The sequence below is a fragment of the Bison bison genome, unplaced genomic scaffold (genome assembly GCF_000754665.1).
Source record: "Bison bison bison isolate TAMUID 2011002044 unplaced genomic scaffold, Bison_UMD1.0 scf7180017864143, whole genome shotgun sequence".
NCBI lineage: Eukaryota > Metazoa > Chordata > Mammalia > Artiodactyla > Bovidae > Bison > Bison bison.
In genome coordinates, this window is record NW_011494715.1 from 5,753,890 (window position 1) to 5,780,083 (window position 26,194).

At 38.1% G+C, this 26,194-nt stretch overlaps 1 protein-coding gene across 1 annotated transcript in view; it reads right to left on the reverse strand.

Moving 5' to 3' along the window:
• The window catches only part of HMBOX1 (homeobox containing 1), a 195,453-nt gene that overhangs the window by 49,433 nt on the left and 119,826 nt on the right, over positions 1–26,194 (reverse strand). Inside the window, exons 5-6 of the mRNA XM_010840284.1 lie at positions 15,392–15,502; positions 4,968–5,121 (exon numbers count right to left, since the gene is read on the reverse strand). Of these exons, the coding sequence (XP_010838586.1) occupies positions 4,968–5,121; positions 15,392–15,502 (265 nt within the window). The remainder of the gene's footprint in view (positions 1–4,967; positions 5,122–15,391; positions 15,503–26,194) is intronic.

A 26,194-nucleotide genomic window follows, 5' to 3' on the forward strand; every position in this document is an offset into this window, starting at 1 on the left:
GTTAAAGAGCAAACCCATGGGTAATTTTCCCTAATACTGGCAAAATCCTCTCCATGGAAGTTGTTCCATTTTGCATTCCCACAGGCAATGCATGAGAGTGCCCATTTCTCTGCAGCTCAAAGAACAGAAAACACTGTGGAACTGTTGGATTTTTGCCAATGTGATAGGGGAATAATGTAGTTATTAATACCATATAATTTTAATTTCTCTTAATGAGTTAAACATCTTTTCATAAAGTGTAAGAGCCAGTTGTATTTGTTTTTCTGCTGATACCTCTAGTTCATTTTTCTGTAGAGTTGTTGGTATTCTCTCTCTTAAAAGTTCTTTATACTTTAGGGACAATAATAAGCAGCAAGTCTTTTATCCAACTTTTCTTTTATTTTACTTTGTTCATTGTTTTTTTCTGCTCCCAATTTTTCTTGTAAGTTATGTAATCATATTGCTTTTGGATTTTGAATCTTAAGAAAAAGTTCACCATTTCTAGGATATGGATGAATCATTCATGTTTTCTTCTATTATTTATATAGATTCACTTTTTTGATTTATTTGAAATTTATCTTAGTGTATGAGGTGAAGAATGCAATATTTTTTGACTGGTACTAATATATTGGAGTAAGGCTGGTACTTTGCTGGCTTTATAGTCTGTGCATATGTATTTATTTGCCCATTTGGTCTAGGAAAAAAAGTCAAGAATTGCTCTAAGGCTAGGGAATTTTATATTCTGTGTTAGAAAATAAAAAGTTCCATTTTCACAGAAAGAAGATCATACTATGACCTTCAGTATTACTGCTATTAAAAACTTTCAAAGGCTTCTGGCATTTTTGAAACTACTGGTATAAACTACATCATACTTTCTTACTGTGTCAGGTAAGATAAACCAAAGATAACTAATTCCTGGATTAAAGACACACTAATTAAAATTAAGGTTAAAAAGTGAAAACTAAGATAGAACAGGAGCCTCACATAGGATAATTGCTCAATGTCTTTTTAGGTGAAATTTAATCAATGATTTTGTGGCCAGTTCTTGCTGCCTTGGGAAAAAAAGAATCGCAAAGCTTTCAAGGTTCAATTCTGAAAATGTATTAGCAATATTACCCATTATTATTAATGTTAGCAATTTTTTAACTAATCCTTCCTCAAACTGACATTATGTGATAAATGGATACTGGTATTTTTGTTAAGGGGACGACTGACTGAAACTGCCCACTCTGGCCAGGCGAGACAGCAGCCACTTGCATTACTAACAGGAGGTCCTGGTAAGGTGGGACTAACAAGCTACCATGCACCGGAAGAATTCCAGAAAGGTCAAAAGGAGAGAGAAAACGCCAGTGCGTATGTCCTACCAACCTCCCAGAATCCTCCTCCCTGGAATCCATCTTGACTGAGCAATGCATGCACCATCAGGAACGAACCTGAGTCACAGTGATTGGCCAGACACAGTCCGGACACTAACCTCATCACCGTAAAACCTGAGACTATGAGCCACGTGGCAGAGCAGTTCTCCTGGGTTCCCTTATCCTCCTGCTCTCCACCTGGGTGCCCCTTCCCAATAAAGTCTCCTGCTTTGTCAGCACATGCATTTCCTTAGACAGTTCATTTCCAAATATTAGACAAGAGCCCACTTATGGGCCCTGGAAGGAGTCTCCCTTTCTGCAACATCTTCATCAAAAAATTTAACTCTCAATCAATAAAACAATCAGTACTTATACCAAATAGAAACTAATACAACAGCTATTTTGCTATCAAGAGGAAAATGTAAAATATTGGAAATAATTCAAGTTAGATATTATTTAAATGCATGTCTGTTCTGTGATAAATTCTGAAGGAATTTTTTTAGAAGGATCCAAATTTCTAAATGAGAAAAACAGAAGAGATTGTAAATGTCATGTCTTTAATACAATAAAGTCTCACTCTTTCACTTTAACCACTCAAGCCTATAAAGATTATTATTCAATAAATGCCTTTTTTCTGATCTATAACAGAGTCAGGAAAGGAACAGATGATAAAACATCAATGGATCTCTATAGTTTCATTTTGCCTACTGGGTCCAACCTTCTCATTAAGAAAGGCTTTTAATTTCAACTTGATCACAAAAATAAAAAGGTGGTCTGAACTTCAGCACTGAAAATCTCCTTCTTTCAGGCAGTGATGTTAATGAGCTGGGAAATATGCAGGAAGAGAAGCAACAGTTAGAACCAGACACAAAACAACAGACTGGATCAAAACTGGGAAAGGAGTACATCAAGGCTGTATATTGTCACCCTGCTTATTTAACTTATATGCAGAGTACATCCTGTGACATGCCAGACTGGATGACTCACAAGCTGGATTCAAGATTGCCGGGAGACATCAATAACCTCAGATATGTAGATAATACCACTCTAATGACAGAAAGCAAAGAGGAACTAAAGAGCCTCTTGATGAAGGTGAAAGAGGAAAGTAAAAAAGCTAGCTTAAAACTCAACATTCTAAAAACTAAGATCATGGCAGCTGGTCCCATCACTTCATGGCAAATAGATGGGGAAACAATGGAAACAGTGAGACTATTTTCTTGGGCTCCAAAATCACTGTGGATGGTGACTGTACCCATGAAATTGAAAGGCGCTTGCTTCTTGGAAGAAAAACTATGGCAAACCTAGACAGCATATTAAAAGGCAGAGACATTACTTTCAAAGCTATGGTTTTTCCAGTAATCATGTATGGATGTGAGAGTTGGACCATAAAGAAGGCTGAGCGCTAAAGAATTGGTACTTTTAAACTGTGGTGTTGGAGAAGACTCTTGAGAGTCCCTTGGGCAGCAAGGAGATCCAACCAGTCAATCCTAAAGGAAATAAACCCTGAATATTCATTGGAAGGACTGATGCTGAAGCCCCTGACGGTGGCTTTGGCCACCTGATGTGAAGAGCCTACTCATTCGGAAATATGCTGGGAAAGACTGAAGGCAAGAGGAGAAGGGGGCGATAAAGGATGAGATGGTTGGATGGCATCACCGCCACACTGAACATGACCGTGAGCAACCTCGGAAGATAGTGGATGACAGGCAAGACTCGTGTGCTGCAGTCCATGAGGTCACAAGGAGTTGGACATGACTTAGTGACTGAAAGACAAAGGCAGGAAGAGAGATGGCAAAAGTCCTAGACTGCATATAATTCACCTCTGGCTGTGGCAAAACCACCTTTTAGTGGAAGCTAAAGTTCAGAATCTGTGACTGGAACAAAGTTTCACAGTTTGTTAATGGCAAAGCCAAGATCAGGCTCCAGGTCTTCTGACTCTGAGTCAAATGTTCTTTTTAGTATACCATTCAATTGGCCAGAGTAGACAGCAGGAAAATAATGTGAAGCGGGCTCAATGTAAGTACGTATATGCTTAGAAGTTAAATTTAGTTTTAAACATTCAATTCCATTCTATTATTTAAATTATTGAGAAATCACAATATGAAAAAGTTCAATGCTTTTCACCTCTGCCTAATATATTCTTTTTCTCTACCTCTTAATCTTGGGAGATAGTTTTCTAATAGACAATTATTACCTTACTGCATACAAAAACTGTCCATCAAAACAAGATTCTATAAACATTACTTACAGGTAGGAGATGAAAAGGATAATTATACTATAGGATCCACCTTAAATATACTGAACATTTCATCAGTTCAGTTCAGTTGCTCAGTCGTGTCTGACTCTTTGCGACTCCATGGACTGCAGCACACTAGGCCTCCCTGTCCATCACCAACTCCTGGAGTCTACTCTCAAACTCATGTCCATTGAGTCGGTGATGCCATCCAATCACCTCATCCTCTGTTGTCGTCCTCCTCCCGCCTTCAATCTTTCCCAACATCAGGGTCTTTTCAAATGAGTCAGTTCATCGTTATCAGGTGGCCAAAGTATTGGAGTTTCAGCTTCAGCATCAGTCCTCCCAGTGAATATTCAGGACTGATCTCCTTTAGGATGGACTGGTTGGATCTCCTTGCAGTCCAAGGGACTTTCAAGAGTCTTCTCCAACACCACAATTCAAAAGCATCAATTCTTCGGCTTACTGCCAAAGAACATTTCATAACCACATTTAATTAACTTACATAATTTCAAATGAGAAGACTAAAGCTAAGGTCAAATTAAAGTTTACAAAGTACCTACTATGGATCAGGAACTGGTGCTAGAGTCAAAGGACATGAAATCAAAGTCAAAAACATGTACTTCTAGCCTTCAGGACGAAGCTCATTTAGGCTGTGAAAAGTGAAAGTGAAAGTGAAGTAGCTCAGTCGTGTCTGACTCTTTGCGACCCCCGTGAACCGTAGCCTACCAGGCTCCTCTGTCCATGGGATTCTCCAGGCAAGGATACTGGAGTGGGTTGCCATTTCCTTCTCCAGGGATCTTCCCAACCCAGGGATCGAACCCAGGTCTCTCGCATTGCAGGCAGATGCTTTACCATCTTAGCCACCACGGAAGTTGCGAAGAGTAGGACATGACTGAGAGAATTAAAGTCCAAGACTAAAACCCATGGGGGATGCTTGAAGATACCACAGAGTCATACGGAGGGAACTACAGTGATGGTGGTCCTGTTACTGCTGCTCCATCCAAGTTACGAGTCAGAAGAAATAGGGCCAGACCTCACTTGCATAAAAAAGTTAGGTCTCAGTAGCCTCCTACACAATTATTCAATATTTTTTATGAAAATAAGGCTTCAATGAGTTTTTCTACAGTATAATACAAAGATCTAAACTCAAAAAAATTATTTTAAAGTTTCTTAAATCACTGAGGACACAAATTACATTGAGAAATGCTAACTATAGTTTTATGAATTCTCTATGGTAAGATTAATAGTATTTCAATTATATAGTACTTATTCTACCTCAAAATAATTTGAGAGAATCTAGATCTCAAATTACTTGTTTGAAATGAAGGGTCCACATCTATCCCAAGTTTCTCTTTCCTCACTTTGGGAGACTGTTCCTAGGAAAAGGAGACAGGTACCTTTCCATGACAGCCAAACACTCCTTTCTCCAGGTAAATCGACTGCCTCGCCGTAGTCGGAAGGTGCCAGACGTGGCTGAGACTGGGGGAGGCGTTTGTCTCCACTCCGGGTCCTCTATTGGAATGGGTGCTGGTCTCATACTTAGCGTAGCCCCTGAAAATAAACAAGATACTTTTTTGTAAATATCTTGTAATTTACTAAAACCAGCATGAAAAATATATCGTGAAATCAACAACTGCCTTTTGCCCCTTCACTGGAACTTGCAGGCCCTATACATTGATACTTATATTTTAAAAAATTATTTGACCAAAATAAAAATCTCAGGAGATAAAAACTCTTCCTTAGGAAAAAAACCCATCATTAATTATTTTAAGTGTTATTTTTTTTTTCCAGCTAGTCATTTGTCTTTTATTTTTGTTTATGTCAACAAAGCTCAAAATCTATCTCTTCAGGGGAAAAAGGATATATGGTTTTTGGCCCAGTGACAACTTAGTCAAAGAATCTTCTGAAAAAATTTTCTTGAGATTCCTACTTGACAGTTTTAATCTTTCTGAACAATATACCCTACACATTCAGATCCTTTTGTTACTATTTAAGTCTTCAGGTTGCTGAGAAAATGGAGCCTTTTAAACAAAGTATGCAGGTAGGAGATGAATTTAAGATAACCCAAATTGTTGCTCCCTGGTGGCTCAGTCAGTAAAGAGTCTTCCTGCAATGTGGGAGACCTGTGTTCAGTCCCTGGGTCGGGGAGATTCTTCTTGCCTGGAGAATTCCATGGACAGAGGAGCCTGGTGGGCTACAGTCGAAGGGGTCACTAAGAGTCGGATGCGACTAAGCACCCTCACTTTCACTTTTCACTTTCATGCATTGGAGGAGGAAATGGCAACCCACTCCAGTGTTCTTGCCTGGAGAATCCCAGGGATGGCAGGGCCTGGTGGGCTGCCGTCTATGGGGTCGCACACGACTGAAGTGACTTAGCAGCAGCAGCAATCCACAGGCAAATCCTATCAACTTTATCTTCAAAACATATCCAGAATCAGACCAATTTATATGATCTTCACTGCTCCCACTTTAGAGTAAGACAGCATCATCTCTCCTAAACACAAATTCCTTGGATAGGTTCCAAGAATGGCCCTTCACAGTAAGTCACACCTCCTGGTAATCATGCCTTTGAATCTGGGTAGGCCCTGGGACATGCTGAAAATGGAGATAGTTTGAGGCTAGGTCATAAGGGCTTCCCAGGTGTTGCTAGTGGTAAAGAACCCTCCTACCAATGCAGAAGATGCAAGAGACAGTGGGTTTGATCCCTAGGTAGGGAAGACCCCCTGGAGTAGGAAATGGCAATCTACTCCAGTATCTTGCCTGGGAAATTCCGTGGACAGAGGAGCCTGGTGGCTACAGTCCATGAGGCTGCAGAGAGCTGGACGCGACTGAACTACACAGCACAGGTCTTAAGAAAATTTGCATTTCTGACTAGACTTCCTGGAATGCTGGTTCTTGGAGAAGTTGGCTGCCATATAAGAACCATGACTAACCTGAGACCACGCTGTTTTAAGGAAGCCAAAGCCAGCCATATGGAGTGAAAGAGGCCCAGTCTGCTCCCAGCTGCTCCTGTGAAATCCACCCAGGCACCAGACATTTGAGAAAAAAAGCCAATTTGGACACCCTAGCTGCAGCAGAAGCTATGCAGAGAGGACAGCTGACAGACTGAAGGCTCCAGACATACAGTCCCAATATAGTTGTGTGGTAACCAGCTTCCAAGGTGGCTCCTGAGGAATCCCACCTCCTCATATTGACCTTGTTGTACCAAGATTAGTTTATGCGACCAACAACATGTCATGAAGTGATGGCATCCCACTTTTGGGGGATTAGACTACAGAATACATTGTGGTGTCTGTGTTGTTGTTCTGGCTCTTAGATCACTTGCTCAGGGGGAAACTAGTGGCCATGTAGTAAGAATACTCAGGACGCCAATGGTGAGGTCCATGTGACGGACCTGGCGTCTCTAGCCAATAGGCTGTAAGCAACTGGAGCCTGCAGGGACTCACAGGAGTGACCTTAGAAGAAGACTTGACTACAACCTCATAAACAACTCCTGAATTCCCAATCCACAGAAATTGTGAGATAATCGATGCTTGATGTTTTCAGCTGCTAAACTGTGGGGTAATTTGTTACACAATAAGATAGAACTAATAGAAGACACCACAACCATCTCGTTATTTCCCCAATTTTCTCCAACACATTGAGTATTGTGTTACTAATCATTCACATTTATAAATCTGGCAGGCAAAAAACATTCTAATAAAAAGATTTCACTATTAGTAAGAATGAGCATCTATTCCTATTTTCTGACAATTATTTAATGTATCTTCTCTTGTGAACTTTTATCTTTTGTCCTTCTTTCAGGTTATTCCTCTCACTGGCGTATAGATACAACACCAATTGCCAACCATATAGATTGCAACTGTTTTTTTCCAGTTTGTCTTTAGACTTTTTGTTTATGGTGTGCTTTGTGATCTTAATTTTTGTATAGTCAGATCTGTTCATCTGTTCCTTTATGGTCAATGTATCTTGTATTACTCAGAATATTTTTTTAGTTTTCACTTTTGTTTGCACTCTTAATATATACATGATCTCCTGTTATGTGTGATGTAAATATTTGACTTCTTCCTCAAATGGGCAAATATGTCACCTGCAGAAGATATTATAGACTGATAGCTTAAAAGGTGTGGCACAGTCTGGCCTTTTGCCATAGTTTAAATAAAAGTTTTACTGGCACACATCCACACTTCGTCACTTACATATTGCCTCTTTTTTTGGTACTCTAATGGCAGAACTGAGTAGCTGTGACAGAGACCACACAGCTTGCAGAGCCTAAACTATTTACTATCTGCCCTTTACAGGGAGAGTTTGCTGATCCCTGATTTAAAAAATTCCTGGCCCACACACTATGAAACTCTAAATTGAAACCTTTCTTTAGATAGCTCAAGAAAGAGGGCTCTGTTCTGCCAAAATAACTTGGCAATTAGATCTGGGCCCAACTCAAAATTAACAAAGTTTAGGTGTAAAAAGGGAATTATGGGGCTAGAGAGTTTCAGAATCCTTGTTTTGGTATTCTTCTGAATGCAAGCAGAATTTACAGTATAACGAGGGCTCTGGAGTCTAAGTTAGAATATACAGACTTTATTCTACAGCCACGATTCTACAGTCCAAAACAGAGCCAAACTTGTTACTATGGCTTATTAAGACAGAAGATCTGGGTGAGGCAGCAGGGCCCCATCCAAGGTCTGCTCTGGTAAAAGGATATAGAACTTCAGGGCTTCAGTGGGTGGAGGACAAGAAATAGGTCAGTGAGTTGCAACTAGTATGCTGTATCTGTAACTATGGCATGCTTTCTTAGAGTGATAAATGGGCACAAAGAAAACAAAGACTCTTAACCAAATCATGAAATGGAATAAGCCAAGTGACAATAATGGTTCTTTCCTGATATTAAGGTTGATTGGTAATGTAACTATACTTCTTCATAATATTCTGTATTTTCCAGGTTTTCTAGAAAAAGGAAACTCAGATGAAATAAAATTGGTCAGGAAGGAAAAGGAAAGGGGAGAAAGGGAAGGAGGAAGAGAAGAGAGTGAAGTAAGAAGTGGCCTGGTTACATTAAAAGAATTCAAGGATATTTATGCACAGAAGGTAGAAACTGAATGATTTCAAACTTACAAACAAACTTAATTTGAAACATAATATTATTATATTACTCTTGAGGGTTTCTTCTTGCTCCTTTTCTTTTGTCAATGTAGTAGTATTTTAAAACAGCACAAGAAGCATCCTGGAAATATTACAATAAACACAAGTATGACCTAGAAACATGTTCCTCTTGCTTTGGTTGAAACGGATGGAGAACAATGAATAACCCAAGAAAGCGTTCAAAATTATTGACTTTGAGAGAAAAATACAAAGATAGTGGGATGCAGGAACAATGTATACAAGAAGTAAACACAGGCACTCTGAGTTGGCTAAGGAAGCCACTATTTTTTCCCTATAGGAAGTGTGTTACCTGTGCTCTCTTCAGAAACTTTCTCCACATTATATCTGGGCCCCCATTAAGACAAAATTTTGTTAAGAAAATGCACATACCATCCCTGATACAAAGACTGACACTTTTAGTTTGTTTTTTTTAATGCTTACATTTAGAGGGGAAGAAAGGTACCTTTTCATTGTATGATTTTCCTTAATTTTGCATTTTCCCTCAAAACATATGCAAAATTTGCAACACAAAATTCTGCAGATTTATCTAGCAAATCTAAACCTAAGAGAGAGAGAGAGAAAAAAAAAACAATTCTTCCTAAACTGCTGATAGATTTTTAACATTTTGGTAACTGTTGTCTTTGCATATATAATTATTTTCTTGCTTCTCGGAATTACTTTTGGGTGAGCCTTTGCCAATCAGCTAATAAAACAATGACAACAAGCACGATATCACTACTCCATTCACAGATACTAGCTTCTCTATAAGTAATTCTTCATCTTCCCCACTGTCACACACATGATCTCCCTGAGGCTCTGAAACTCTGCAACAGCGAAAGGAGGAGGCATTACCTCTGATCTCCAAATTTACTTCATGTGCTTGCTGCATAAACCTCTTGGCAAACTTTATTTAACTATTTAATTTAGAAATATGCAGAATCACAGCCATGAGCCAAGAAGAACTCATCAAGCCCTGTCTGCTGTACTAATGTTTAAATTAGACAAGCAAAAGGACTGCTGAGCTTAATTTAATTAAATAAAGGGGCTTTTGATGTCAACCATGCTAAATTTCATACTCACTGCTTTAAAAATAAGCATTTTCTTGTAAATGTTTTTGTAAGAAACAAGATAAAATGTATTTGATCAGCTTCCATCAGCCTATTTTATTCATATGTCTTGGCAGGGGTAGGGTTGTGCTGGGAAATTCTGATGATTGGTCTGTTTATCAGAGAACTACACTATATCTGTAGGATTATCAGTAAAAAATAAATATCCACTCTATTATTTTTCTTGCTGAGTCTACTAAAAGAGAGACTTAAAAAAAAAAAAAAAGAACTATTCAAATGGATCCAGAGTGAAGAGGTTGAAAAGAAAGAACTTCAATAAGGTATAGAGACAGAAATGCTCTGAGCCCAGGAATAAAGGCACAGAATGTACAAATTTTTTTTTTTTTTTTGGTTGTTTTTCTAAATGCTTAAATTTAGAGGGAGGGGAAAAGGGGCACTTTTTCACTTAATTTTTCAGTTTTTTCTCAGAATATATGCAAAGGGATAATACCATTTACATTTCTTCTGATAAGCTATCTGTCCTAGACAGAGAAAAATATGAAATAAAAGATCAAGAAAAATCAGTGACATTGTATTTTCTAACTAACTGCCTCTCAAAATAGGTATGAACTATGTGGACCTAGGTTGTTCAGTTTTTTATATTTTGAAAGCTATAAACAGATAGATAATTTTCTTTTTTTTGCCTTTCTCCCTCCCTCTCTTCTCAATGTGTTTTTGGAATATATAACACAAGTACATGGTACAAAATTTAGAAAGACACAAAAAAGTTGCATAACTAACCTCCCTGCCACTCCTGGCCTCCTCTTCTTTCAGTTCCCCTCCACAGAGCCTTTCTTATCAATTCCTAATATACCTTCCCAGAGATGTTCCATGTTTATGGAACTACATATGTATGTGTATGTATCCCCCTATATAAACAGAAATATACTATATCATTAGTAGCCTACATTACTCACTTACAAATTTGATATTACCACATATAAATTCAATTCCTGTAAAGTCACCTTTAAAAAATAGCTACATAGCCTCCACAGTATTCCATTCTACAAACGTATCATCATTTATTTAACCACTTCTCGACTGAGATACATTTAGTTGGATTCTAATCACCTCTGCAATGACTTGCAAAGAAGATTCTGATGTATTACAGGCAACTACTGACTACACAGTGGATAAGCTATTCTTAGATGCTAATGTAATTTTGGCTAATAGTTCCAAAGTGCCTATGAAACAAGAATACAATCCTTTAGCTAAAACCAAAGGTTATTTCAAGATCAATGAAAGTGAATTTATCTAGAAAAAATTCTGTACCATATTAGTTCTTTTAATCAAGGTGAGAGTACAAAGAAAACCTTTTAAAAAGTTAAATTCCAACTGGTAATATCTAATTACTGTTGATGTAATAACAATGACCAACTGATCATCACTAACTTATCCTCTTTTCTTCAGCTAACTTCAAATTACATCCTACAGAAAAGACTAGAAAGTTAGAACTCAGAACTAGAATGGATGTGTGTGTGTGTTAGTCACTTAGTCATGTCCGACTCTTTGCAACCCCATGGACTGTAGCTCGCCAGGCTCCTCTGTCCATGGGATTTTCCAGGCAAGAATACAGGAGTGGGTTTCCATCTCCAGGGGATCTTTCCAACCAAGGAACTGAACTCAAGTCTCCTGCATTGCAGGCTGATTCTTTACTCTTTGAGCCACCAGGGAAGCCACCAGAATGGATCTGGTTCTCAAATGAAAAACAGGAAGCCTTTAAAAAGGGGACAGTGGGTAATGTAACTTCACTGAACAGCAAATACGTATAATTAGAGGAACTTATTCTTAAAGGGTGGAGAAGGCAATGGCAACCCACTCCAGTGTTCTTGCCTGGAGAATCCCAGGGACGCGGGAGCCTGGTAGGCTGCAGTCCACAGGGTCTCGAAGAGTTGGACACGACTGAAGCAACTTAGCAGCAGCAGCAGCATTCTTAAAGGGAGACTCTATATCCTTAAAAAAAACCCTGCTAATCAACATTTGGATGAATGCTGTTAGCCCTTTCCCATTTTTCCTGTTGAAACTGAATTCCAATCATCAAATTCCACAATTGACAGTGCTATCTTGATCAGCTACAACAATGCTGACCTGATAGTCTGCTTTCCTGTTTCTAGGGAATTCCTTTTCCTGGTATCCATGTTCCTGTCTGAGACTAAAGTCCAGTCCTGAAATCCAGTGTGGGAATTTACCTTTATCAGCCATGATTAGATTATATGTCAAACACTGATCTGAGTGCCAAACCTAAGAGACAAAAATCCCTTCTCTTACAGAGGCTGATTGCCTGAGAGTTGACTAGTGTTTGTCCTCCAAATTCTTCACTGCTCTGCTATATATATTCTGCAACATGAACAATCCCTCTGATAGTCTCCCTGGTAGCCAACTGCCAGCATATGACCAGGTTTATGAAACCCCTGGACACAGGTCCTTATTTACCTTGCCTAAACCTTGCTATCACCCACTCCAGTGTTCTTGCCTTGGGAATCCCAGGGACGGGGGAGCCTGGTGGGCTGCCGTCTATGGGGTCGCACAGAGTTGGACACGACTGTAGCGATTTAGCAGTAGCAGCAGCAACCCTCGCTATCATAGTGTAAGCTGCCGTATTCAACAGATCAAGTGCCATGTTTTTGTTCCTCTCCTGATTTGCTGTGCTGTGGATCATCGAAGAAGCCAGCTCTTTGGGAAGACTGCTTAGAGCTCAGATTGAAGTGTGGCCTCAACATGAATCTTTAGACTGCACTGTCCTATATGGAAGCCACTAGCCACACCTGACCGCTGAGCACGTGAAGTATGGCAGATGCTTCAAGTGTAAAATACACACTGGATTTCAAAGAAAAATAAAGAAAAGGAGAGAAAGAGAGGGAAAAAGGAAAGAAAAAGGAAGTACAGAAGGTGGGGGAGAGATCTCAGTAACCTTTTAAAGTGTTGATTAAATGTTGAAGTGATAACACAAACATAAATATATTATCAAAATTAATTCTAGCAATTTCTTATTTCTAAAATTTGGCTATTAGACAATTTAAAATTATATACATCATTTGCATTATATTTTTTTCTAAACTGTGCTGTTTTAGAATGTGTCACTAACGGCAGCAACAGCAAAGTCATTATTTTGAGAGGTTTGCCTGCATATCTAGATGTTGTTAGAAAAATATCTAAAGATGAAAATTCCTCTTTATAGAAAAACTGCCAGCTAATAAATAGTGGAGGAGTGCTAGACTACATCATTACCATTTTACACTCCTCCATCAGAATAACTGATTCAGGTGAGCATCATCAATGGATGCTAAGAGCATTGGCAAAATGGTTGTTACAAAAAAGGCAATTTATCCAGTGTCAAAATAACGCCTGAGAGATTATTTACAACCCGCAAAAACAGGATCTAGTGGCCACCAATTTAACAAATAATCAAACTTAGCAAATGAGGAGTGGTACAGACTGACTTTTACATGCCTCTTGACATGTGGTAACATGAGGTAAAATTACCTACAAAGCATTTGCCCTAATGTTTTATTGTGAAAATTTTCAAACATACAGCAATGATGAAAGAATTTTATAGTGATTATCTGTACCTATACTCCCTAATATTTTACTATACCTAGTTTATCACATTCATTTTATCCTCATGTGCTTCAAAGTTAATTAAGGCCATCAGTAAACGATGTATGAATTACTCTTGCCAAACAAACTGAAGCTGAATCTAACCAAGCTTCCAATCCTAACTTTCAGTTTAGGTGAAATACACAGGGTATAGAAAAACAAGTTAGTTCACACTAAGAGGAAAAAGAAAAGCCCAGAATGTAGGACACTTTGTAAGATTAGATGGTTTAAAAAATTTATGCCATGAAAGAAAAATTTTAAGTGACTAGATTTCAGAGTCTAAAGAGACATAATAAATTCCAATTTGTCAGCCTAAATAACATTGAATTTTTAAAAAAGCTAATAAATCAAGGGTATGGGATTAACACATACAAGCTACTATACATAAAATATATAAGCAATAAGGATTTACTGTACAGCACAGGGAACTACAGTCGGTATCTTATAATAACCTGTAATGGAAAATAATCTGAAACATATATAATTGAATCACTTTGCTATACACTTGAAACTTAACACAATATTGTAAACCAACTACACACCAATTAAAAATTAATCTTAAAAAAAGCTACAAAAAACATTCTCTCAACAACTAAAGAAATGTGAATATGGACTGGATATTAGCTGATATTAAGGAATTATAATTAATTTTCTTAGATGTGATAGTAGGGGCTGTGGTTAAGTAGTATTATCCTTTTTTTAAGCAGACAAATGATAAAGACCCCATGGACAGAGGAGCTGGTAGGCTACAGTCCATGGGGTCACAAAGAGTCGGACATGACAGCGACTTCACTTTCACTTTTTCTTTTTTTCTTTAATACTAAAGAGAGAGAAAGAGTGTGTTTGTATATAACCATACATTTAAAAATTCTTTTATTTTATAGGTATAACACAAACACAGCAAATTGTGAACAATCACTGTATCTAAGAGGAGGGTAAACAGGTGTTAAGTGAGCTAGTTTTTCAACTTTTTTGTACATCTGTAACATTTCAGTATAGAAAATGGGGCGCTGGTTAGTTTAAAAAATTCATTGGGGAGAGTATGCTGTTCTCTTTTGTCTGCCCAAGCCTTTCAAATAAAAAGTGATCTTTGAAAAACAAGTCTTACCACAGACACACAAACAAACATGTCTCCATAACACTATTTCCACCTCAGAGCCGATGCTATTATTAGCTAAGAGTCTTCAATACACAATATTTGGATTGATAATTTAGTCTCTAAACAAAGGCTTTAATGCTATAGTGTTACAGAAGAAGCTCAGTCACAAGGTTAAACTTGAGACTGACCTCACTGTGACCAGTCTTTGTAATGTGTAGACTGAAACAGTCTGTCAAAAACTTCAGATTTTACTTCATATACCACCTGTATCCTGCAATAGATCTTGCATATCCTGTTAACTTCTGACACAAAGGTTTCTGTGATCTTTTCCCTTAAGATTTCATTCTATTCGAAGCCCCAAAGTCAACAGGGCAGCTCACTCTAAAGTCCAAAAACACATTCATTACCCACAATTAGAATTAGAAACAGAAAATTATTAGCAGAAACCACTGGATATGGTATACTGTGAACAAAATAAAAATATTAAATTTATATTACTAAAACAAGATTTAGAAAAACACATAAAACTAGGTATGAAATATTGTATGTAGCTTTAGTTGAGGGCAGGGGGAAATGACCACTGACAATCATGACCATTCTTTCCAATTACGGTTAGAAATGTCATATAACCTAGAAACAGAGAGGCACCTTGGAGGAAGCGGTGAAGATGACTAGACAATGCTGAACACTGAACTAAAAACTAGTATAATAATCAGGGCTTAGATCTTATGGTTAAAGAGAGTTCTCTGGCATAAAGGAGCAACAGCAGTGTATGAAACTACCTTGGGGAAGACAAATCAGCACACGGATTCAATGAAGGAATTAATTATACTTGTCCTGTTTCAAAGGCAATTAAAAAAAGGAAAAATTTTTTTACCAGGGTTTGTCTTTTCAAGCTGATACCATCGGTAAAATGCTCTTTTCTTCTGTTCACTCAGGTCTGACCCCTGCTGCAATAACCAGTGAGAGATCCGGCTCTGGCTGATACCTATGGAGAAAGAGAAACAGCTGCTGTGGGTGCTGCAGTGACGGACGTTCACGAGGCGTCTGCTGGCTCTAGGTTACTGGGTACTTTACTCTCCTACTCTACAAGGAAGCTGCAACTTGAGCAAGGCTTTCAATATTGGGCTTCTTTGTAAAAGCTGGCTGCAAGGATAGATTCAGAAATGATCTATCAGAGGTCAAAGCATTTTATTTACCAAGACTTCAAAATGCTTTCTAAATTCATCTCTAAACCAGGTCCCAAATATGAGATAAAGTCAGAAGTTGATTCAATCTGTGCTCCTTCAACCACCGTCACCACCTCCACCCCAATACTGATTTATGACATTAGAACTTTTACCAGATATTTAGAAGGAAAAAAACCAAGACAACACATTATTGATACTGATAAAAAGATTTAGGGGCTGAGAAAGGAGAGGTCATTGAAAATACTCTCCTCAGTAAGGTTTCTGGATTATGTTAACTCATTTAGGCTAGCTCGCTTGTTGATTTATTTTCAGGCTTGTTAGTACAGATAACTAACAGCTGCAAGATTTACAGCTTATGTACAATAGCACCTCTTAAAAAACCCCAAGAGGTAAAGATGTTCCTTTAACAGACTTATCCAAACACTGAGCAGAATATAAAGCAGCAGTTTTCAGCTATCACTAAAAAGTTCTTGACAGCAATTAATAATAAATGTGAAACACCTCCACGTGAAAGTAAAAAAGCACATCTAAAACTTACTAGGATGAGAATAACATGCTCCTTCGGGTCATTATAGCTATTCCAAAAATGAATAATTCAACATACAACTGACAAAAGCGAAGAATAATAGGAAATATAAAACTATCTTACATGCCCATAAGGCACTTTCCAAAAGACCATTCAGCGACCATAAAGGGTTAACAGCACTAAACTCTCACAAGGAATTACTTATGGTAACTGGATAGTACTGAATACCACCTGTGAAACACCTGTTTAAAGTTATACTGCACAATAGGAAGAGTGGTTATCATGAAGTAATCACACGCCCAACATGAGAAGCAGCAGGTCTAGTGATCACATTGAACTAATTAGAAGGAAGTCCCCAGAGTAGAGTTCTGTACTTGTAAAACTCCACATTAAAAGAAAATTTGAGTAAATGGGGGAGGGGAGTTTTGTTAAGGTTGAGCTGAAGCATGGTTCTCTGATTGGAAACCTTTCATTTTCAAAGGATGAAATTCAGAATTTTCCAAAAACAAAGGGATTATGTTCTCAGATCATTCTCACAGCAGTTTTCCAATGGGTTGAAGATCTATGTCACGCAGGTGCTGGTAGCTATCACTGTATGCTTGTTTTAGGAGAATGCAAATTATTCAGTATAATTAAATTAGCTGTGTTTACCAGTGCTTTCACTGAAAGTCTGGTTTCAGGCATTACACTATTTTTTTTTTTAACGTGACTTTTTAACAAGAGTGAAGAAAACAACCATTTACCACCATGAAATCAAAACTGATTTTCATGTCAACAAAATGAAACTATTTTACATGGATTCTTACACTGGCATCATATACTACTCAAAAACAGAGGGAATCTGAGGAAAATCTGTTAAGAAAAAATCAAAGAATATATTGGTTTTGGTACCTACAGTATTACATCTTCCTCAAACAGTCAGATCACACACAGAACAAACCACAGTGCCGACTAGGCATTAGAGCTGTTCAAGCTCTAGCTGTGCTATAGCAAGGGAACAGGGCAAGAGCCCAGCAAATGGACAGTGAATTACGGTATATTCATATAATAAAATCCTGGGCAGAATTTTAAACTAATGCTCTGTAACAGCCAAAGACAAACAACAGAAAACCAAAACCAGCCAAACAAAAAGCCATCAACTCCAAGCGTTGGTAGGGAATGGAGTATAGGATACTTTCATATAGCTGATGGAAGGGTAACATATCAGGGCCCCTTTGGCAAAGAGCTGAGTTTATCTACTAAATCACTAGATTTACTAGATCTACTAAAAAGATCTATCAGATTTACTAAATTTACTAGAATCTACTAAAGCTGAACATATATGATCCAGCAATTCATTCCCACAGAAATGTGTACATACCCAAGAGAATGTGTTCAAAAACACATACACGAAGGCTTTTTTGAGCATTTTCTATCATAGTCCCTAGTTTAAAAAAACTCAAATACAAATAACAGGAAAATGCACAAACTGTGGTATCTGTGTATTCTACCACACACTACTATACACTGTTATTTGTTGCTATTGTTTAGTCACTCTGTCATGTCTGACTCTTTGTGACCCCCATGGGCTGTAGCCTGCTAGGCTTCTCTGTCCATGGGATTTCCCAGGCAAGAATACTGGAGTGGGTTATCATTTCCTACTCCAGGGGATCTTCCTGACCCAGGAACTGAACCCACATTTTCTGCACTGGCAGGTGGATTCTTTACCACTGAGCCATCACAGACTACTATACCAAGTAGGAAAAGGGTAAACTACTGCTATATGCAATCACATGGATAAATCTCACAAAAATAATTAATAGTCAGACATACACATAGAGTCATGCACAATACTGTATGATTCAATTCACGTAAAGTTTAAAAACAGACCCAGTTTATCTGTATGTATGATGATCAGAATAGTGCTTAACTGATTAGGAGGGAGGTTAATGACTGAAGGCATGATGAGAAAGGCCTATGTAGTCACCAGCGCTCTTCTTGAACTTAATCTGGATGGTGGTTGCATTTGTGTCTTCACTTTGTAAAAGTTATTAAACAGGGTACTTTTCTCTTTACATTATATTTCAATAAAAAATGGTTTTTTTCCCCAAAAAAAGTTTTAAAAATTCTATGTAGTGCTAAAAAAAAATGAAGTATGTATCAATACGGAAAGATGTCCATGATATATGGAAAAGTACATAGTTTAATGAATACACATATTTTTATATAATCTATGTTGTTCTGTACAGTAACAAAAGCTCATATATAGCCAAAGATACACTATATGAACATAGAATGGTGGACTCTCCCTCCATTGTGCATCTCTATACTGTTTTCTTATTCTGTCTACAAATATTTATTAATTTTATTTTTATCTTTTCCCTTTAAACACAACAAACTTTATTGGTTGCTTTATGAACACTGTAATTAAGTTAAACAAAACATAAGTGCAAAAAGAAGTTAATTTCACCCTTCCCTGGCCAATTCCATTCTGGGGTAAGCAATGTTAACTGTTAATATATGTTGTTTTGCAATTTTCTCTATTTGTAATAATTAATTTAATAAAACAGAGAGAGAAGTTAATAAAGAATAGCCTCCTGTCCAGTCTTTTGTGAGGGGAAGAAATAAACAAGGAACTTCTTGTAAACTTAATCTCACTTTTTGTAAGAAAACAAAGTAATAAATCAGGTAGCTTTTTCCAGAAAAGGCACTATAAAACTAGAGCATCTACAATAATACATTTCACAATGATATTTCTTAGTTAGCAACTTCTTCTGGGGCTGTTCCATGTCTTTTGAACTTCAACTGAGCTAGTGTCAAAAGGCCCTGAAGCCTCTCTTTACTGGGAGAAAATTCTCCTAATTCCCTTTACCACTGTTTCCACTGCTGAAAACAATGTCATTCTCTGATGAAAGTTTTATCTCCTCAAAAGCTCTTTTCTACCTTGCACAGGGCAGACGAAAAGAGAAATTTACATATAACCTTCATACACTGAGAGACTAAAACTAACCCCTGATTAATTTCTTTCCGATAAGGAAGTGATCACATTGTATTCAAAGGATGAAAAAGCCTCCCTGCCCATCTCATTCATATTCCTTTCTGAGTGTCAGCTTTATCAGGCTCCTTCCAGTCCCTCAAATACCATGCTCCCTTCCACTAGAGGGCTCTCCACCACAACCCATTCTTGTCCAAGTCCCCCAGTACTGCAAATTTCAATGCTGCTTCTTCCTCCAACTTCCTGTGGCGTGTGATACATCATCTTCATGCTTGGAATGCTGGATACAAACCCCAACACAACTTTTTAGCCAACTTCAGGGATTGCTATGTTATCTCCTTTCATGTTAGTGCCCCAAGATTCCATGTTTAAGCATCTTTTCTCACTCTACACTCTCTCTTTGGTCATCTCATCTACCAAAAATCATGGTTTAAAGTATTTAAATACCAGTGACTTCTAGCTGCTGCTGCTGCTAAGTCACTTCAGCCGTCACTGGAGCACCAGCCTATTCCTTTCAAACCATCTGCTGGATAGCATCATGAGAATTTCCCACAGGCCTTCAACACAGTAAACTTGATTCATTAGCTTCCTCCTTTAAATCTGCTCTTCTTGCTGTGTCCTCCATCTCAATTTTATCTTCCATTCCACTCATTCTCCAAACTCTCACATGCTTACTAAATCCAACCTTTTCTCTTCCAAAAACTCTCTTTTTCCAGTCCTCATTCCTGCAGTTTGGAATCTCAGCCTCCCTTGCCTAGATAATGGAAATAACTTTGATGAAAAGAACAAGTCATCTAAGATACATAAAATGAAAAACCCTCAAGATCAGATCCTTTTTAATTAGAAAAAGTAGAATGTGCTTCATGAAATTTTCTACTTGAGAGCTACAGTTATTTCTGCAATTCACCTTCCACACTGTGAGAGACATGTCTCAACATTTTTAAGTTAGAAGGCATGCATCCATTCCCCATAAAAATAAGTCACAAACTCAGAGAAAAAAGTCCTTCCTCTATCTTTAACCCTTCTCTCATCCTTAAACGTATCCTTGTTTATTTGGTGTGAATATTTCCAATCTCCTTCCTATGCATTTAACAAACAAACATGTACATACATGTGCTCCCCTGGTGGTTCAGACAGGAAAGAATCTGCCTGTAATGCAGGAGTCATGGTTTGATCCCTAGATTGGGAAGATGCCCTGGAGAAGGGAATGGCGACCCACTCCACTATTCTTGCCTAGAGAATCCCAAGGACAGAGGAGCCTGGCGGGCAGTCCATGGGTTGCAAAGAATCATACATGACTGAGTGACTATCACTTTTACATATATGCCATCTAGGTTTTTTTTTTTAAAACACACATTTGGAGTTATTCCATACGTAGTAAGTAACAATGTTTCTCACATCTTAGAATTTTCTCATGTAGCACACTATGAATCTTCATCATTCTAAGCTACATGGTATTTTACAGCAGAAATACACCATAATCCACTTAAACACTGACCTATTATTAGACATTTCAACTGTTGCTAACATTTTATGATTATAAATGATGCAATGAACACTCTATGCCTGTCTTTGTGTATGTAAATAAATATTTTAGGGCTAATTTACAGGGATGGAATTTGATTTGTAGCATATGAGTGGCATTTAACTTTGTGATAGATACTACCAAATTGTTCCCTGAAGACTGTACCCAGTTTTATATTCTAACCAACATGGATGAGCATTTTCCCCTACATCATCACCATTACTAAATATTATAAAATTTACTTTTTAAGTCTGATTTGTAAATATTAACACATGCTCATTATAAAAAGAATTCTAAGCGATTCAGAGGAGAGTAAAAAACTTAGGAGGATAGCTAATAAAATAAATTTAGCCAGATTTTTACCACTTAGAAATAACTACACTCATTACAAAATCACTCCAAGCATACTTGGACACCAAATAGGCAGAAATAATTACTAAAATGAGATACTACTACATTCTGAATTTTAAAATGTAAAAACATCAAATAAGTCTGATTTGATTCTAACACAAGAAAAAAAATTTAAATACACTAGAGAGAAGTGTTAGTTACTCAGTCATGTCTGACTCTTTGCAGTTGCATGGACTGTAGTTCGCCAGGCTCCTCTGTCCACAGGAATTCTCCAAGCAAGAATATTGGAGTGGGTTGCCATTTCCTTCTTCAAGGGAACTTCCTGACCCAGGGATCGAACCTAGGTCTCCTGCATTACAGGCAGATTCTTCACTGTCTGAGCCGTGAGGGAACCCTGAGAGAAAGATCTACTCAAGTTTAGCAAATCCTTCTCTAAGGGAAATGGCGTTTCTAAGGGTGCAATAAAACAAACAAACAAACAAGGATCATATAAAAACATTAGGAGGCTGGAAGCACTGTTTTCTAACTTGTGGGCAGTATCTAATGGCTCCTGGCTAAAAAAACTAAGAAAATTAGCTGACTGTGATAGCTAGGCTCCAGGATGACTCCTAATGATTTTCTCAGTGTTCCTACCTGTATGTAATCCCCTCCAACACTGCTTCAGGGTTGGTGTGTGCAACCAACAAAATATGATGACTTACAAGGCTAAGTCATGAAAAGTTACTGTTTTGCTCTCTCTTAATAGTTGGTTCTGAGAAAAGCTAGCTGCCATTTCAGCCCTATGAAGAAATCCATGTGGCAAAGAACTGAAGTGTTTCACTAACAGCTATGCAAGTGAGCCCTCTTAGAAGTCATTCCCCTAGCATTCGCTAAGCTACTGATTACTGTAGCCTCCTGAGACACCCTGAACGAGAATGACCTAAGCTGCTTCTGGAATCTTGATCTATAAAGCCTGAGTGAGAGAATAAAAATGTAGGTTCTTTCAAGTTGCTAAGGTCAATGTAATCTTTTCAGTAGCAACAGATAACTAATACACATGCATTATAACATACTTTCCTCATTTCCTTCTCCAGTCTGTATATCCATCTCCTATATTTGGGAGATACTTGACTATTTATTTCTGTATAGTCAACATTCTGTCCTGGACTCATAACTGCCATAGCTGTTTGCTCACAGTTGTATATTTAAATGAAATCAGGATTTATCATACAGTTTCCCACCGTTTCCATTCCTAGCTCTGTATTTTTGCTTTCGTTGTTCAGTTGCTAAGTCATGTCTGACTCTTTGTGACTCCATGGACTACAGTACCCCAGGCTTCCTTGTCCTCCACTATCTCCCAGAATTTGCTCAAACTCATGTCCACTGAGTCAGTGATGTTATTCAACAACTCTGTTGTCCCCTTTTTAACTGAGGCGTATTTTACATACAGTGAAGAGTTCAATGAGTTCTGACATACGTATACACACAAGTGACCATCACTCAAATCAAGGTATAGATTATTTTCATGCTGTCTAAAAGACTCCCCTTGTCCTCTTTCCAGTTAATGCTTTAATTTTCTATTTTAAACTTTTGGTTAGTAAGATTTCTTCAGTTTTTACCAGCAAAGGTTTATTGTTGCTGCATTCCCCAGTCCTTGTATGCTTGCCTTTCACGTTTATTCTTTAAGGAAAACACTACAAGGGAATTTTAGGGGAGAGTGTTACACTTTCCTTTAAAATGTTAAATGGCTGTAAAGTCAGGAGGTAGCAAAGTAAGGCTTTCTGAATAGTTAGTCCCCCCAAAATGCAATGAGAGCAAAAACTGCTCTACCATAAAAGTACTGGCTGAAGTTGTCAAAATGAACTTTTTCAGAAATCTGGAAATTAACCAAAGGTGTACAAGTATTCAAAAGAAAAGCTAAATTTTAGTAAGGCCAGCTATACGAAATTTTAATTTGACCTACACTCATTCCCACTCATCCTACTAGCCACTGGAGAGGGAAAAACATGTTTGGAGTTCCCCAAAACACCATTCTAAGAGAACTGTCATTATTTCACCTGTTTGGCAACTTCTGGGAAACTCCCATTTGCAAAGGTTATTCTCATTTGACCTTATCCAGACCTCACTCAGTGTGAATAGCCTTTTCCCTGGGAGGGGAGAAGGAAGGGAAGTGGTTTGTAGAAAACGATCAGTGGTGATCATTTAACATTGCAGGTGCCTGAAGTGATGATGCTAACAGTTGGGGCAAACAAAGAACTGAACAAAATATTTAAAAAGCTGAGGAATTCTTAAGATGTCTATGAAGGTCTTTGGAAAACTCTGACATAGTTCCAGGAATCTACAAGGCCAGGTACATGTACAGGGCTGTGCACATGTCTAGGTCTGTGTGCATGACCAGGGCAACATGCGTCACAGCAAAGAACTATGAAGCCCTCACCTCTGGCTGACTCTGAGACACCTTACAAGCAGAAAGTGAAGGGTAAGGTAGAATTATAAACTGTCTGCCTGAGCATTAAAGGAATGTTTCAATATATATACAGAGTCCCTCAGCAAAGCTGGGAAATTTATTGCTTGTAAGCATTTAAAGAAATCTCTATCCAATAATTAGCTGATTGCTAAGCTAACAAGGAAGAGACTTCAGAAACCACATACTACAAAGATAAAGAATACTGAATTTACAGGATTAGATCAGGAAAGTACCTAAACAAAGAGCAACAAAAACAATTATAAATCAAGGGGCAGGGAGGAATCTGATTTCAAGAGTTTCCACATTAAACTGCCAGTTTGGGGGGAAAAAAAAAAAAGCTTATGACCCATGCAAGGAAGCAATAAAGTATGACACACACAGCACAAGAAGCAGTCACTAAGAAACGTCTTCGAAGAAACGCAGGTGTTAGACTTACTAGACAAAGATTTCAATCAGGACTAAATGCAAGTATGAGAAAAATGCATCATTGAACAGAATATCAATAAAGAGGCAGGGATGACAAGAAAGAATCAAATTCTGGAGTTGAAAAGTACAATAAGTAAAATGAAAAAATTACTAAAGAAACTCAACATCAGATGTTAACTGGCAAAAGAAATATTCAGTAAACATGAAGATGGGTTGATTGAGATGATCTTTTATAAGAAAGAGAAATAAAAATAATGAGGAAAATATAGTAGAGTATCAAAAACCTGTGGGACACCACCATGTATACCAACATATACATAACGGGATTCCCAGGATGAAGAGAGAGAGTAAAGTTAAAGAAAAAAAAGAAAGAATATTTGAAATGGTCATAAAATTCAAAAACTTAATGAAAAACAACCTACACATTCAAGAAGCTCAACAATCTGCAAGTAGGTAGCATTTCAGAGGGGCTTCAAACAGCTCTGGACTTTTATGCTTAGTGCAGAAATGATAAATAGTGACTTACTGGAGTAGGATGTTTGTGTGGCTTACCAGGTAGGTGAGAGGGTGCTACACTCTGGGAACTTAGTGGGCTACAGTTTTGTAATCAGAGGAAAAGTAGGGAGGCGGAAAAGACAACTTTCTTCCTCATTCTTAAGTAGACGTCATGCTTACATCAACCCCTTCTCCAGACTGGGGAGGGGCGTTTTTCCCTCCCTAAATGGTCAAGCCAGGACTGTCATGGCACTATAGAACAATTATTTCAGGTGTCAGTACAATGAAAGTCTTTCATTTTGAAAGGTCACCTTTTCATCAATTATTGTTTTCATGTGTGCAGAGAGCATGTCCTAGGGTTCATTAACTTACTGAGCTCACTGGGCAGGATGTGGATCTCACGCCACCATTGTTTTACTGTTTAGGCGCACTTCTCATGCTTCTGTTGCATGGTTTTATTGCTCAGCAAGCCTGTCTGGTTTTGTGGTTAAGCAAACCTGCTTTCCTGAGTGATCATTAACTTACTGGGGTCTCCTGTATTTTTTTCTATTTACAATCTCCTGCTGCTAAGTCACTTCAGTCGTGTCCGACTCTGTGCGACCCCTGAGACAGCAGCCCACAAGGCTCCCCCATCCCTGGGATTCTCCAGGCAAGAACACTGGAGTGGGCTGCCATTTCCTTCTCTAATGCATGAAAGTGAAAAGTGAAAGTGAAGTTGCTCAGTTGTGTCCGACTCTGAGCGACCCCATAGACTGCAGCCTACCAGGCTCTTCCGTCCATGGTATTTTCCAGGCAAGAGTACTGGAGTGGGGTGCCATTGCCTTCTCCGACAATCCCCTAGTGGGATTAACTATTTAATCACCTACTTTGATCCTGTGCTCCACCTCTATCAGATCCAATCTAGGTACATCATAAATTGCTGAAAACCACAGTCAAAGAAAATTTGAAAGCAGCAAGAAAGAAGGGACTTACTATGTACAAGGAATGCTCAGTAAGTTACTCACTACAGATGATAACTATACTTATTGTAATAACTAATTTGCAATGCATATAAATGCTGGTCTATTATACTGCAAACCAGAAATTAATATATTGGGCTTCCCAGGTGGCACCAATGGTAAAGAACCCTCCTGCCAATGCAGGAAGACACAGAGATGTGGCTTTGATCCCTGGGTAGGAAGGATCCCTTGGAGTAGGAAATAGCAACCCACTCCAGTATTCTTCTCTGGAAAATTCCATGGTCAGAGAAACCTGGCCATGGGGTCATAAGAAGTTGGACATAATTAAGCACACTTGCAAGAGAGGTAGAGATGTTAACTATATTTCAAAAAAAATAAAAATAAGCATATCAATGGCTGATTTCTCATCAGAAACCATGAAGAATGATATATTCAAAGTGCTGAAGGGAAAAAAAAAAGACCAATTAATAAGTACTCTATATCAAGCAAAACTATCCTTCCAAGCAAAGTAAACATTAAGACACTGCCCAATGAACAAAACCAGAGAGAATCCTGTATGGCCAGAAGACCTGTCATACAAGAAATACTAAAGAGTGTTCTTTGAACAGAAACAAAAGGACACTAAACAGTAATTCAAATACAGTACTGCATAGGAACTTGGGATGTAAGGTTCATGAATCAAGATAAACTGGACGTGGTCAAGCAGGAGATGGCAAGAGCAAACACTGACATCTTAGGAATCACGGAATTCAAATACACATGAAGAAATAAAGAGTGTCAGCAAAAGT